Below are 17,137 nucleotides of genomic sequence, written 5' to 3'. Positions count from 1 at the left end.
GAAAAAGATGAAGGGCAAAGAGCGATTATATCCAAAGCTGTCTATGAGATACTATGGCCCATTTCAAGTGTTGGAGAGGATCAATGATGCATGCTATAGGTTGAAATTGCCTCTACACTGGCGGATACACAATGCCTTTTATGTGAGCTTGCTTAGACCTTTTTATGGAGATGCGTCAAAGGATGTCTCTGCTGAAATTCAGTCTGAGGTTGAAGAGCTTGATGAAATACTGATACTACAGCAGATTTTGGCACACAAAGAGAAGAAGATCAGGGATAAGGGTTTTAGTGAAGTTTCAGAGTTATTCACCAATGGATGTCAAATGGATGGAGGAGGATGACTCGGCAGACCATCGTCAGTTGTTGTAGCTTTACTTTTGATGCTTTCTAGTTAGAGCCGACTTTAGTTCTCACTCAATTAGGTTCAACAAAGCATAGGTTCAGAGTATTACTTGATACTTGTGAGGGAGCTAGCACCTCCTCTCCTTAGTAATGGACAGCTCTAGAAGTAGTGGATCTCGAATGTATTCAACGTACATTTAGGGTATTGTAGTTGAACAATATGTTTGCCAGGGGATCACTTTTCAGTGTACTAGTCATTATGTTTGGTATGCAGATCGGTATGGTTTTCATTGTAGCTTTGAAAATATACATTTGCATCAATTATGCTTAGTGTGAATCAGTCATGCTTGGTATGGCATTGGTTATGCTTGGCGTAGCGTCAGTTAATGATTATCAAGGGCTGCTTATCGAATGTTGGTTTTCAGTGTATGATCATTAATATTCAGTGGTATTTAGCTCAGTTTTTGATAAGCTTGAGAACCATTTATGGTTACTTTTTGGATCAGTTTTACATCAGTTTTTGCATTGATTGTTGGTCAATTTCTGCAATGAGTTTGTAATCAGTTTCGGGTCACATTTGCAGTAGTTTGTGATCAGTTCTCAGATCAGCAAGTGATCAGTTTATTATTAGATTATGCTCAGTTTTCAATGGTTTACATCTAGTTCCATGGAAAATAATATATGTTATGATGCCATTGATGTTTTAGCCATGGTTTATGCTTGGTTTTCGCTATACTATGGTTTGGTTTTGCTAGATGAGTTGAGCTAATAAGAAATGGACATGTCACATGATAATTTGGCTATGTTTTTGAGATTCTCTGTGAGTCTTATGCTATGTTATGTTGGCTGGTAATTTTTAGTATATAGTGGGCATAGGAATGGTTGAACAGTAGTGCGCAATGTTGTGTTGACTATGATGCCCTATGGAAATTCGAGTATAGTACTTTGCTTTTGATGCATTTGGCAGTGCAATCGAGGACCATTGCAAGGATTTCAAGGGAAAGGGCTGTCATGAGGACATGTATTTTTGAAACCTCTCTTAATATGTGGATTAATTTTTAATCACATGATTAAGTAAATATTGCACATGTAAGGTGCAATTGGGGTTAAAGTAAATTTACGAGCCCGGGACCCAAAGAAATCACGGGATGTCAAAGGCAAAAGTTGCAAGTTATGCCGCATAGGTACTTGGTGGTATTTGGTGCTAGTTTTTGGTCTAAGGCCATTCATTTGGCCATAAGTGTTAGTTGGTGACACTAGAGAAGTGGCGTTTAATGGTACCTGACGCCAATTTGATGGTCAAAGGTGGCACATAGACACTCGGGAATGGAAGTTGCCTAGCCAATTCCTCCTTGGTAGTTGGCTCATCTTTGGCTTGTAGTCATAGTTTCTCCACTTTCTACAACTTCTTCAACAACACCAATAACTCATGCATCCCTATAGCAACCCCTTTCAAGGGGTGCATCTTCCACTAAGGGTTTAAGACAAGCCTTGTCGAGCCTTGTCTTTCTATGAACAAATCAATACTTAATAGAGCTCTTGGAGATAAGTGTAGAAGCTTCCTTAGTAGACATTGAAGCTAAACTCTAGACCCAAGCAACAAGATTGGAATCTTAATTGGCAGCAAAGGCCCACTATCAAGAATAGTTGGTTGCAATTCCATTTTATCTAGTCATTGATCTTGCCACCTTAGAGGCTGCACAACAATGTGTGGTTCAATTATTCCCATCTAGGCCAATCTCAACTTTAGTAGTAGGACTTCAAGAATCAATAGTAAGGACTTCTTGATAGATATGATACCTTTGACTAGCTGGTACAGTGTGTATATCATTTTCGTTAGTTGGTGATTTTGGTAATGCTCACTGGGATAGTGACACCTTCAGTGGCGGGTGATCTATAGCATGGCAAGAGGTTTACCTAGTGTGTAGCTCCAATAGTGTTACAAATCAACTTTGACAATGTTGCAGAAGCTAGGATCGAGGAAAACATGCAAACATGGCTTTCTACTTTTCTTTGAGGAGGCCCAAGCTTGAACAAAGTCAAGAACAATACTTTTTGCAGTTAGACTGTTAACTTTGGAACTTTGGCACGTTTTGCAAAGCACTTATTCTCAGATGGTATTGCAATACTTACCCTCTTAGGGTCTACTTTATAGTAGATATGTTTGCCATAAGTGGGTGCAGTGATGGAAGCATAGAAGACCGTTGTAATAGATTGCACAATACACGGGAGAAAAGAGAAAACACAAGAACAGAGGTACATTGCAAAGAGAGAATTTAGAGATATGCTTGAGAAATGGAATTTATATATCAAAGACAAGACCGTTGTGTACAAGGGTGAGCCATTTGGCTATGTGGGCATTGGCACCGACTTCCTTTCTCCAACAGGACTTGCATTTAAAGTTTGCAAGTGAATGATCAACGAGGAGGAGGGGAGCCCACAAATAAATAGACATAAAATAATGACTAAAATGTATTAGGTTGGTCAGTATCATGATGGCCTTAAAAGATATAGTCGGCTAGCCAATAAATGTCCGAAACAAAATAAAAAAAACTAGAAAAATGCTTGAAATAAACTGTTGCGCCTAGCTCATAAACAAACATGCACAAATTCATGAGTAATCTATCAACACCCTCTCTCAGATCATGAATTCTAATGGCTCATCATAGTCTATACAAGAAAAACCACCGGAATAGAACCATGGATACCCAAGGAGTGGGTGATCAAGCAACCACCAAGGTGCCTTGGACAAAACTTGATGTTGATGTCAATCATACTAGCTCTTGAGAATAGAGAAGAAGCATGGCAACCATCTCTGTTTGTCAACAATATCTCGCAATAGCATACATGGTCATCGAGCCAACAATGCCTTTAAGCATCCGAGCCCATGGATTCCCTGCCTTTTGCCAAACTGCCAAAGTGTCTCCTCATATGAGCTTGGACTAGGTGCCAATTCCGCTCTCTGTGAAGAAATAACCCATTGAACTTGGATGACAATTCTAGCTCTAAGACTTTAAAAACGTGATAGATGCAGAAGGGAAGTCCCTTTCTGGAACCTTTTCACTTGTGTACTTGTATAGATGAGGCTCACCTGCCCATCTTACCACCCTCTCACGCCCTCTTTTGCATTGGAGATTCTTGAGGGATGGTTGCATTACGTGTATTAGAAAGCAGCAAAGGGAGGGGTAGCCAGTCCCTTTCCTGTGTTTGAAGAAGATGACCCCTTCCATCCCTTGGCCTTCACCTTGGTCGGAGGATCTGAGTAGGAGTTGGAGGGAAATCAGGATGACTCATCATAAGAGTTTGTATCATGCTTCTTCTTCTCCTTTTTCTTCAAAGCCGCTAACTCCTTGTGCAAGTGTCCCTTCTTAACATAGTGATAGCACCAGGCCTTCGACCTTTTCTTTTTGTCACCCACTTTGAAGCTTCAAATGCCTCATCAGGGCCACCATATTGAGATGGAAGCCTCCCTTGTAATCTCAATGACACCTCATGCTCAAGCAACATCAAGGACAATGTGTTAAGATCATCTAGTGTGAAGATGTCTTGGCTTGCAAATAATTGGCTATGCTGTCAAACTTTGAAGGGAGTACTCTGAAGGGAGTTTATAGAGCACAAGCCCCACTAGACAAGCCTTTGGGAGGGTGGATTGCTTGTGTTGAAGTTTATTTTGTACATGTGTAATAGGAAGCAAGAAAGATTGGATGGTATCCTTGGGCTCAAACGTCGTATGCTGGAACTGTTCATAGAGGGTTGTTGAGAAATCCATTCATTAATTGTATTTCTTTTCATAAATTTATTCCAATTTCACATTTACAACCATGAAAAAGGACTAGGCATCCACATTTTGGGCTGTGGGGCACTATCCTAGATTGTCTATGCCTATAAATAGGGCACGAAATCCCCCCATTGAATACACCATGAAACATTCATCCATATTCATTCTTTAATCATCGATCATTCCTCTCCTCTCTCCTTAGCTTTTATACTGTTGTATCCCTAACAAGCAAAATAGTACAGTTCTTGGATCTTCTTCCTTGCTTCTAGATGCCCTGTCTACACTTCATTAGGCTATGTTTTTGCGCAAATTAAGTTGCCCAGCTGTCTTTACTTCCTCGGTTGGCTGGTGACCATCATCTCCTTGCGGGTGATTGCTCCTTGTTGCCATGTGACCAGTTTTTGGGCTGTTCCCATCTGCGTTTTGCTGCTCAGCTTAGTTCTAATATCCGATTTGGCTCCGATAGGCAGCATGTTACCCCTCCATACTGCGTTTTGCAGCTGGGAGGCCCTCTATCATTGCGTTTTATCTTGAGGCAGGCTGCCCTATTGATTTGGAGATCATGGTTGGTGGTCATCATCTTCTTCTCACTTCGATAGAATTCAAGGACTGTGTTTTGCTCCCTCTGCGGCTGTCCTTCATCATTCAACATTTACCTTTGGCACCTTACTTCTTGGGGGAGCTCATTTCACTTTCTTCATTGTGCAAATTTCCTCCAATCATTGCCGCTTGATCAGCCAGGACAGTGCAGTCATCTCAGAGCATTGCTCCATTGTATCAGCTTAATTCATTCAACATGATTCAATGATTCATCATTCATCATCTTCTTCAGTCTTCTTCTGAGTTTTGGAGTTTTTTTTCTCTCAGTGTTTGCTATATGCTCTAGGTTTCTCCCCACAAACTCTACTATCTCTTTGATATGGTATAAGTGCATACCATCCTGCCACTTTTCTCGATGAGGGTAATGGCACACATGGTTGAAGGAGCTTTGTACAACATTTGAAGCTTCTCCCATTGTTGAAGCTGTTTTGTAGGAGGTGACTACTTGCAGAGCCTCTTTAGAGATACATTGGAAAAGAGCAGAATACGTAGGGGCATCATCATAATCCCACGTAAGCACAACTTCCTCATGGTTGAAACTTGACAGGGTCTCAATCATTTGGGAGAGGAATAGGAGGTTGGGGATGCGCGATAGCTCTTGAAATTGTGTACCATAATTGCTTATGCACAAACCATGCTTTCATGACAGCACTCCAAGTTAAATAATTAGGCCCATGAAGTCTTATCATTAGTAGAGCAGCAGGGAGGCGCTATGTGATTGGATAGGATGAGAAGAGAAAAAAAGAAGAGAGGCAAAAACAGAGCACGGCCAAAACAGCATGAGTTCCACACAGTGTAGAGACAGCTGATCACAAAACGATTGCTGAAACAGGGAAAACTGGATCAAATACAGCCAGAAGATAAAGATTACAGCCACTAAGATGTGAAGATTCTGTCGCGCAGCTTGCACAAGGTCAGAAGCAGAAAAACATTGACAGCTAAATAATAGATGCAGGCAGTTCCAATGTTAAATGCAATTGTACAGCAACAAAATAATGCAGAAAATCAAAATGCAGCCAGCTGCAGACAAAAACAGGCATCAGATGACTGAAATCAGGTGAATTTTGATCAAGGATAGATAGCTTGGGCAGCAGTAGATAGTAGAAGGCTGAACAGCAGCAGGAAGGTGTGGGGGCAGATTGTCCACAATAGAAAGTAACACCTAGGGCCCAAACATGGACGTTGACACCATGTCAGAAAGATCCCAAATGCCCTAGATTTGGGGGCAATTCAGGCCTCAATTGTAAACACTTGAAATTTGGGACAATTGAAAAATTCGGGATAATTGGGGCAGTCATCCAATTTGTGACATTGGGAGCGATTTGGGGCAATTAATAAGGGGACATTTCGGGTCCCAATTTGCTCCATATGTGCAAAATTCGTCCATAATGCCCCAACATTGATACAATTTACACAAATTTCTTAACATTTAAATAAAATTGAAAGTGGTGTGTATGGTTAATAGACACCTTGGAATTTAGAAAAGCTGAAATTGATTGTTGATGATGTGCCAAGTCATGTGTGAACCTCCCACTCTGCACCACCTCGTGACAACCGATAGGGGTTGGCAATGAGATGAGAGGAAGGTTGAAGCGAGTGCGTACGAGAGAGAGAGAGAGAGAGAGAGAGAGAGAGAGAGAGAGAGAGAGAGAGAGGTGGCCTTATCTTGATCTCTTAGGCAAGGTCACTCATCCGATGCTCATTGTTGGACAAGTTGGCTGATCAAGGCGAGATAGTTGGCTTGACTCTTCCCAGTGGTACTCAACTTGTGGGTCAATCTTTGGTAGATGATTCTTTTATGTTCCTTAAGGCTGATCACACTAATGTTAATCGAGCAATGGTGGCATTGAATCTTTTTGCTTTGGCATCTGGTCTTCATATTATTATGCAGAAATCTACACTTCTGTCCTGTACGGAGGCTGATTTGCAGGCCTTGGGCTGGCATGGAATTGTGATCCCAAAGGGAAATATAACCTGACACTTGGGATATCCTATTGGGGTGGAGGTAGCACCCCAGGCCTTACTAGATTGGATAGCCTCTCGGATTCATGACAGGTTCATGTACTGGAAATCTTAAGGCTGGCCTTTACATGTCAGACTGAAAACTGCTCAAAGTGTTATGATCAATATGATATCATTCTTTTTGCCACTCCTTTCCTGGACTAAGAAGTCCCTTTTGGAACTTGTTCAGCCTATCAGGTTTATGTTGTGGAAAAAGAAGGGGAATCGGTTGGATCATGTTTGAATTTCGTGGTTACATGTGACTACACCTAAGCGAATGGGGGGAGCAGCCGTGTTGGATGTTAATTTGTATATGAAAGCCTTGAGGTTGGCCCTTTTGCAGGCATTATGTGTACAGAGTTATCCTTGGTTGCGGACATTACAAAATTTTTCATTGAAAAGACTAGCATCTCTCATGGTAATACGGTTATTTGTGCCTCTTCCTCAACTCCTCGAGGCCAATTATGATCACCCAATCTTTTCTTCTTTCTCATTTGATTGCATCCTGGCAGGAGATCTTACGTTTTTTAGCTTGGCGCCCTCTTGAGATTCACAAGGAGGCGAATTCACTGCAAGGAGAGGTCTTAGCCTCCTTTAGGTTGTTGGATTGGCCGGACAAAGATTTGCATAGACTCAAGTTTAATCGGATGGCTCGTTTGGGGTTGTAGACAGTTTTTGATGGTGTTATTCTTGGGCAGTCCTGTCTTTACTCTTTTCGGCGTATTCGTCAACACTTTCGGGTACCCTGTGGATATTGTGATATCTGGTTATCCATAATGGTCACACTTCAGAGGTTCTCTCCTTTACCAGTGCTACAACCATTGTATCTATGGCATGACTGGAAGTTTGTGATTCCGGATGATTTTGAGAAGAGGTCTGCTAACCAGATATACCGTCAGATGATGGAGGCCAAGAGATGGGCCACTACAAAGGTGAATAAATTATGGCATATTAGCGACGACAAAACGAAGTGGCAGGAAAGATTCCTTCAGCTTTGGAAGTCTAAGGTTCCCTATCAGAGGAAGGTTTTCTTGTGGAGACTGCTGATTGGTGGTCTTCCAACTGGAGAGGTGCTCCGTGTCCGAAAGATCTCTGCTGGTCATTGTGTATTTTGCACTACATGTGATGAAACATTGCTTCATCTTTTTGCCTCTTGTCCAGCAGCACGACAGATCTGGTGTTTTATTTCTCGCGTCTGGCTCTCAGCGACTGAGCTCCGGATAATAGCCCGGTCATGGATTATGGGAAAGCTCTCTCCGTGCCTTCTTTGCATTTTGATTATTCCTGCCTGTTCCAGTTCCTTAGATGGACTGCCTTGTGGCATATTTGGTGAACTTGGAATGCCTTTCTTTTTGATTCGGTCTCGGGCATCCATGGCCATGTGGCCCGTATTCGAGGTTTAGTGCTATGGCAAATTTCTTCTATGATATGAGCGGATCTAGTTCTTCCTGACATTGCTACCCACTGACTGGCCATTGTTCGCTCTACACCAGCAGTGTGATTTTCTCTTTGTGACTTAGTCCTAATAGTCTTTTGTCACTTTCTTTGAGGACTTGATGGTCTGATGCAACAGATGTAAACAGAGAGAGTGAGAGAGAGAAAGAGAAAGAGAGAGAGAGAGTTTCTTTGATGACCTGATGGTCTGATGCATAGTTGCACTTGTACGTAGTACGAACTGGTTCATACTATACGGTTCGTACTGACCGTACCACACGAATTCGTACAAAAAAAACACTTTTTTTTGGGCGTGGTGGTTGTTGTTGGTGGTGGTTTGGGTTGTTGGCTATTGTTGTTGTGGTGGTGGTGGTGATTTTGTAGCCTTGATCGATTAACCAAGAAAGGGGGTGGAAGCTTGATTAGACTCCTCATACATGTTTTGGTATGATTTATCCTAGAGCCGAAGGCCATACATAAGGTATTCAAGTAGTTCCAAATGTTTCTAATTGATGTTCCATCATTTTTCACAATATGTTAGTGTCATCAATAAATAAATTCAGCACCATTTGAGAATCATCAAGTAGCTTAATCCTTTTGATTTTACCTTTGTTCACAGCTCATTTTGCACCACCCAACCCAAAGCATTAGTACACATTGCTAATAAAACTAGGCCAGAGGATAGCTTGGCCTAATGTACCTTGTGAGAGTACATGAATTAGTGAATGTACCATCGGTAGCTACTTTAGCCTTAGCAATGCCAAACAAAACCATAACAAAATTCATAAATCTTTTACCAAAACCTTTGGTGGTTTGTTTGGTAACTGTTGGTCTCACAGGTCATTTTGGCTTCTTGGAGACGTTAATAAAGTATCTCATGTCATTTCATCTCTCTCTCTCTCTCTCTCTCTCTCTCTCTCTCTCTTGCCTCTTCCTCTCTCCCAACCTTTTCTCTCTCAAGCATACATGCCTCTTATTTGTATGATCATTCACGTATGATGTATCCACTCCTATGTATGTACTTGTAAGTTGTAACGCATGTTGCGCATGCGGCATATGCCATAGAGGTTTTGGCGTGTTACCCTCAAGTATTCATCTTATATACTCCAATAGCATTGGTATTTAGACTTTAAACATCTGTCCTATCGTCTATAGTTCAAAATAACGAAGTTAAATTTTTTTTCGTACTAATATCGTACCGTATCTTATAAAATCTTAAGGTACCATTTAGTACCGTATTTTATGGTACCGTACCGTACCATACTTTTCGTACCTGACAACTATGGTCTGATGTAACAAAAAGTAAGAGAAAGTAAGAGATACAGAGAGAATGCTGACTTGATGGTTTGATGTAAATATTTACTACTTAATTCAATTATCTTCACAAAAAGAAAAAAGAGGTGGGCATCTTGCATCGGGTGATGGTCGACCTGCAACACGCTGGCAGTTGCACCTTTAGTGTTAATAGTGGACACGTGGACAGGGAGATTGTGGGTGATAGGCGATGGGCAAACAACAGGTGGGAGATTGCACAATAGACGACGGGCGGACGACATACGGGAGATCGCATACGTGCAATGGGCAGGAAAAGATACGTTTTAACTTTTTTATTTTAAAAAAATATTGCCACACTAGAACAACTGTTCCAAATAGGGAATGGCCAAGGAATGGGATAGAACGGGCTGAAATGGGGCATGGAACGGGCTGGAACGTTTTACCAGTGTTTCATGGGTTCAGTCCTCTTGAAATGTGTTAATTTATTCCTAAGTGCCGGAATGGGCGTTCCCTTTCTCTATGAAAAAGGTGCAATTATTGCAAATAGAAGGGACATGTAATTGAAGAATGAGAAAACAGGATGGCAATTGAAAAGAAAAAACGATTGGGCATGAGTGTTGCTGAAAATTTAGCAAATGCTAAGGATGCAACCACACATTTGGCAAGCTTGGACATTGGTCAGTCTTATGCCTTTGTTGTGCGTTTTTCGTATGATCCTTTTTCACATGAGTATGGTCTTTTAGTTGTTGAAAATTGCAGCACTTTGTATTTTGACAGTGACGCTCATTGGTCATTATTACAATGGATGGGAAAACTATCATACTTGAAAAGGTCTTGTATATGCTAGGCATAAAGAAAAACTTGCTTTTAGTTTCAGCCATTACATGTGCTAGTTTTGTGGTCAAATTCTATATGAATCAATGCAGTATCTATGACTGTAGTGATGGGGATGTTTTCATTGTCACTGGTACTTTATACAATGGACTCTATCAGCTTGATTTATATGAGAGAACAATATCAAAGGATGCATCACAAGATGCCACCATTGTGAGTTTGGTCATCTTAATTATGGTAGTTTGCTATGCCTAAGAAGCAAAAATATGGTGCTCAATCTCCCTCTGTTGAAAGCATCTAATTACGATGTATGTGAAAGTTGTGTACTTGCAAAATGCATCGTGCTTCGTTTCCCAAGGGTGGTACTATGCGTGATGATAAGAAATTACAGCTTGTACATAGTGATGTTTGGGTGTTAAATCCATCAAAGGATACTTGTACTTTGTTGCCTTCATTGATGACATGACTTGTCATTATTGGGCATATGCTTTGAAGCACAAATCTGAAGTTGTTAGATACATTATGGGACAGCAAACAGCCCGTTGCTCTTCTTGGTAGAACTAGAGCAGCCACTCGCCATGCACAAGGTAACTTGGTTGTGTAGGCACTTATAGCTACTGCATGCAATGAAGAACTTGTTTCTTTACATGATGCTTTACAAAATGAATATTGGATGGCAGGCATGCAATCTGAGTTACACTGTATTGATAAAAATGGCACATGAGAGTTACGTGACTTGCCTGCTAGCAAGTGTGCTATAGGCACTAAGTGATTTTACAAACTAAAATGCAAATCTAATGGTAGCATTGATCCCTACAAGGCACATCTTGTTGCCAAAGGGTACGCCGAATAGCATGGGATTGACTATGACGAGACGTTTGCATCTACTTCACGTACGAACACCATTTGTAGTGTGATTGCATTGACAGCTCATTATATTTGGCATGTGCATTAGTTGGATGCGAAGATTACTTTTCTAAATGGTGATGTTCATGAGGAGGTTTATATCACTCAACCTCTCGGAATTGTTCAGAAAGGGTTAGAAAGCAAAGTGTGCCATTTGCATAAGGCCCTCTATGGCTTAAAGCAGTTACCTAGGGCATGGTACGAGAAGATACATGCATACTTGATTGCCCTTGGCTTTAGTAATTCACACACTGAGAGCAGAATTTATGTCTGCAAAGATGGGGATAGCTTCTTGATGCTCATTCTTTATGTGGATGATATTTTATTGATTGGACCTCGTGAGATACATATTTCAGCTTTGAAAGCTGAATTGCAGCATGCTTTTGATGTGACTGATCTTGGCTACTTGCACTACTATCTAGCATACAGTTTATTGCAGTTGAGGGGGCATTATTTTGCAATAGTCTTAAGTACATTGAGTAGCTTCTTGAGCGTTTTCAGATGCAAAACTAGACGCCTATACTCTGTTGAGACATGCCACAGGTTTACACTTGAGGATACAGGAGAACCTTTTGATGCTTCTCTTTATCAGCAAGCTGTTGGTTGTTTATTGTACTTGTGCAATACATGGCTAGATATTCAATTTGGGGTCTCTTAGTTGGCACACTTCATGCACCTTGGTACTACAAATATTGGCAAGTAGTTAAATGTGTCTTTCATTATCTCAAAGCTACTTAAACATTGGGCTTTTCAATTCTAAAGGCACTACTCTTTACTTGCATGCATTTAGAGATAGTGATTGGGTTGGTTGTTTTGACATGAGGGTGTCCACTAGTGGCAAATGTTTCATGCTTGGTGATTTATTCATTTTCTTGCTCAGTAAGAAGTAGTCTACAATCGCCACATCTAGCTGTGAAGTTGAATACAGGGTAGCGTTTACAACTGCATTGGAATGTGTATGGCTCAGATGCCTTTTGGTTGATCTTAGTGCCCTTGGGATAGTAGCCACCGACTCCTATTTACACTGACACTTAGCATGCCATGGCAGTTGCGAGGAATCTAGTTTTTCATGCTCACACCAAGCACATTGAGGTGCATTATCATTATGTTAGAGAGAGGCTTCATATAAGGGAGATTGACTTGGCTTATGTCCCTACATAGGACAACTTGGCAGATGTGTTTACAAAAGCTCTCTGTAGAGAGAAGTTCGAAGCCTTTTACAAGGCTCTCGGCTTGTAGTGTTTGGGGATTGATATGCCTATTCCTTGTATACTTTCACATCATTCACTCTAGGGAGTTTGCTACACTTATCGTGTTCCTTCTATGTTCTGGTATGAATACTCCCTTATCTTATGGCCACTTTTCACCTTCTAGTTGGAGAAGAGTTTTTTTCCCATGTGAACACCTATTAGTGGGTGTGGTACTTAGTACCGTAGGGATTGTATTTTCATTCATTCTCACATAGTGGATGTGACCTTCTAGCACTCCCTTCTCTCTTGTTGTTCACTTGTTCACTGTGAGTGTGTGTGAGTGTGCAAATGCTGTTTAGCCCTAACCTAACGTGTCCATCTTTACTTAGAGGGCAAAGCCCTAGTTATCAACCATGTCTTGCTAATGACAACTTCATACATTGCTTCTTGCTGGTCTTTCTTGTCAGCATGCACATCTCAATTATGTAGCTTAGTTCAATTCTTTTGTGATTAGGCTTAGACAGATCCAAGGATTCTTGAACTAAAGTGGCATGGCAACCTATCATCAAAACAAGGCAAAAAGAGGCTTCAAGATCATATACCCTGAGTACCAAAGTCGAGAACTGGTGACAAGTTGGTGGTTTAGGTCCATAATCCAGATTGGAGGCCCTTGTTGAGGTGGATCTTCGCCAACATTGACCCCTCTCACACAATCATCCTTCTTGCATAACCTATTGCATGTGTAACAATGCTTGCATAAGGCGCTAGAGGAGAGATGTTTGAGGTGTCAGGATGCGATTAATTGATAACAAGTCATTTGGAATGGGCACATCAAGGACAAGGTCTTGCAGCTTGATGAGTGCAAGCATATTTAGTGGGCAACTTTTTTTTTGGGGGGGGGGGGTGGGGTCTGATGTTGGCTGCTATATTGAAATCTAGAAAGAGGTTTGCAGGATGCAGTTGTGGTAGTTCTTGAATAGGCTGTGGGAAGTAGGAAGGGGTGGGACTCACTGACTCGTTGAATGGAGATTGATGCGGCTGTCTGCTGGGAGTGGCTTGCCTTGGACAGGGGATAGTTGGGTCTAGCTTTCCCTGACCTTCCTTTACTGGGGCTCTGCGTCATTTGGTTGTAGGAGTCCTGGAAGCTAGACACTTGTCTTGGTATGACATTCATGAGTGGCGGTTTTGGATATGGGAGGATTGATGAGCTAAATTGGAACTCAAGAGTGGAATTAGCCAGCCTTGGTGGTTTCAAAGACTAGTGAGTTTCGTCGCCTACATGTCATGGATTTGCAGACATGTACTGATGGAAGATGATGTCAATTTGGGCCCCAACCCACAATTGGCATTAGGTGGATTAGAGTGTCATTGATCCTTTGAGGTGTACCTCTTGAAGAGGCCTATAGGACAACTGACAGCTACAGAGGATCTCCTTCCTCTGGTTGGCATGCAGTCATGCATTGGGCACTTGTTTGGTATGGATGTAACATAATGGGTTTTGGCAGTGTTGCTTGTGGCAATGCACGGAGACACCAAAGCATTGTGATGGTCATACGAGACAAGTTATTGTGGAGAGGAACTTCTAGGATCCGTCACCAACGGGTGTATCACCTTGGAACTTTCTATTAGCAATCAGTCAATCAGGGGCCACATCTAGTCTCTGCACCAGAGATGCTGGACATGATCATCATAGAGACTAGTTCCTGTGATGTGGTGCGATTGGATGCCTTGCCTAGCTGGCAAATATCAGAGCCCTCATGTCACAATTGGACATGTGGAAAGTTATTTAGAGCCTCATATGGTGGCACATTTGGAAATGCCCATTTCCAATTGAGCTTCACCAAGGAGAGCCCTTCAGTAAATTTGACTGTGGCAGAGCTCTAGTCCATTTTTCACTCCCTTTTTGGGCACTAGGAGTAGCTTAACCTTAAGGGAGATTCTTGGCATTGGCATGAGCTTCTGTAAGTGCTTCTTAAACACTTGGGCTTATCATAGTTTGTTCCTTAGACTACAGGATGGCAACCCCGATGGTCGTTTTATGAACAAATCTTTGTATCTTGAAACAGAGGCACAAATCTTTGTATCTTTAACTGGGATTAATTTGGTAAGTTTGTAATATGAACCAGGCAAGCCTTTATTCTTTGATACCCCAATTCTTCCTTTTCCTTCCGTCTTATTCTGGAGCTGAATAAGCATTGCATAGAAATTTAATTTAAGTAATGTTATCTGCTTATTCTGGAGACAAATTCATAATGTGTCCTTTGTTAAGATCATACGGACTCTAATTCAGTCCTCGCTCTATATCCTGGTGGTATTCTTATGGCTGCTTCTTCCCAATATGTATTTGCACGTACGCATGTATGTGTACATATAGAGAGCATGTACTTCTGCAAGTCTGCTTCATCAAAGATGAGCAATCATTTGAGTCACATAAATATTTTCATTCACATTGGCAAATGCCTGTAATGTAGGTCTATAAGTCTGCCTATGTGAACATGCTGCTTCTTTTGAGGGAGTAACTAATAATGTGTAAAAGAACTATCCAAAAGAGAGACTTGGGAGGCAAGCAATGTGTCTGTTTAAATTGTGATGCATTTTGATGAGTGCAATGAAAATGTCTTCTCAATGCTTTAGTAAGCTGGTTGATACTTTAAACTGAATACTACTAGCTATATTTTACAGAACATTTCAGAAGAGCGATTAAGGCACCAAGCTGTTGAAGCTTATCGACAGAAAAAGAACTGGTTGTCAAGGCCAGGCAGTCATCAGCCGCCTTCTCTGGCCAATGCTACTGCCACTCATCTTTGATAATGTTTAATTGGTCTGACGTGTGGTGAGTAGTTAATCTATGTCTGTGCGTATATAAATACTGCAAGGACGTTCCTATAGGCTGCGATTCTTTATACTTCAGACAAAATGTAGGCCATCCATGTTTACAATATCAGAGAGCTGTGATTCTTTATCCTTAGGAGAAATGTGGGTAAAGATTATACATGTAGAAGGTGCTGTATGGTAGCTTAATTTATGCAACACCAACTTGCATGGTTGCTGCCCCTGGTCTGGATAAGCTGAGTGAAACCTTATATTTGTCTGGCAGTCCACACGTCTCTACTTTTGACCTGCCTATGAGCCTTTGTCTTCCCAGCCCTTGTCCTCTTCAGGGAATCTCTTGTAGGAGTCCCACTCTTAGCTGGGGTCATGTGGACCATGGCTAGCATCTCCTGTGTGTTGGGTTCTCATATGTTTTGTCCAACCCAAGGTTAACATTTAGAAGTAAAAGACAAGCAGTATATTGTTGGTATTTTCCAATGATTGGGTTTATGGTTTAGGGCAATGTAATGAATCTGTAAATTTTAGAACTAAACATGTAATGAGTTTGAATCTGTTGTATACCATTGTTCTGATTTAAAATATAGGCAGACTAATTTGAGAAGAGAATGACTATGTGAATCTAGCATGGAGGAGATGACAGTCTACCTTGAAGCATATGCTAGTCTGCAAATAATTTGAAAGCACTCCATTGTAAGGTATGGATGCAAGTTAGAAGCGTGTGGATTGCTGCAATAAAAAATAAACTAATAAGACATACCAACCAAATGTTGCCATGATTACCATCTTGAAAGGAAAGAAACCAAGTAGAACTGGCTTTTTCAAGGCTTGCTTTGCCAAAAAACAAGATAAAACTCGTGCAGATAAAGGACAACTCGAATCTCAATAGAATGCAAGTACAACTGATTTGATATTTGAAATTATGACTACAAATATTCACATTTTGGTTCATTCTACCTCGAGTTGTCCCACAAACATGACATGTCTATGAAAGCCAACATCAAAGTAGGGTTATCGTCTTTGATATATCCTAATTGAATAATTAATCTTGCTATCAAGCAATGAAATCATTCTGTATTGTATGCATTACATTTTTGTGTGTAATGAGTAGTCATATTATCTCAAATCACATGAGTACAAAAGTCAGATCATAGGAAAGATACAAAAGTCATGGCAAAGTAGCATACGAGATTGCTATATGCCAAGAAGATAAATCTTGTCCGGGGAGAAAAACACACACACACACACACACACACACACACACACACACACACACACACACACACACACACACACACACACACACCCCTCTCCCTCCCATGCATGTGTCATATAGGCTAGCTAGAGACCAAACTAAGATCAAAATGGAAAAACAAGGGTTCAATTAGATGGTGCCATGACAGACACCAAGCAAAGGAAGAGTCAAATAATTGAGGAGTTTGAAAACATTAAATATGAATTTGAAGTACTAATGTAATACTTATGCCAACAAATGCAAAGGCACTCCCAAGTAATCTCTAATATGAAGGCTTTTTGAGCAGAGAGCAAATGGATAGTTTATGAAGTTGACAAAATTGCCATAGAGGAGTTTAAAAAGCCTAGTTGCTTTGGTGTCATGACAAATTGATCAACTCTTATAGCTTTAGTTTTTTTTTTTGTTGGCAATGGTACGCCAAAGTATATTTTTAATGATAATGATAATGTTTGTCTTTGTCATATATATCTATGGGATGTTGTAAGGGACATTATTCTTGAATTTTTTTAATGTGTATATGCGTGTTTCTTGTCATGGAAACATCAGATTGTGCTTGAGAGAGTAGACTAGATTCAAGATTTGTTACAAGATAATCCCACGTAGGGGTACAAGGTAGAATGATAACAATATACAAAAGGTCCCACAACCAAGGACCGTCGATATAGATAATAAGACTTGATAGGATATGATGGAT

General features: G+C 40.9%; 1 protein-coding gene across 2 annotated transcripts in view; it reads left to right on the top strand.

The window, feature by feature from the left end:
• Window positions 1-15,666, top strand: part of LOC148026846 (coiled-coil protein) — an 84,481-nt gene extending 68,815 nt beyond the window's left edge. For both annotated transcript variants that reach the window (XM_087691386.1, XM_087691385.1), the window contains one exon: window positions 15,042-15,666. In XM_087691386.1, coding sequence (XP_087547512.1) covers window positions 15,042-15,063 — 22 coding nt within the window. In that variant the 3' untranslated portion in view covers window positions 15,064-15,666. The remainder of the gene's footprint in view (window positions 1-15,041) is intronic.
• The last annotated feature ends 1,471 nt before the right edge of the window (window positions 15,667-17,137 follow it).

Source organism: Lygodium microphyllum, chromosome 13 (assembly GCF_053477565.2).
Source record: "Lygodium microphyllum isolate KBCC chromosome 13, Lygodium_microphyllum_v1.1.10, whole genome shotgun sequence".
In the NCBI taxonomy this organism is placed as follows: domain Eukaryota; kingdom Viridiplantae; phylum Streptophyta; class Polypodiopsida; order Schizaeales; family Lygodiaceae; genus Lygodium; species Lygodium microphyllum.
This window is presented reverse-complemented; position numbering and strand designations above follow the sequence as displayed.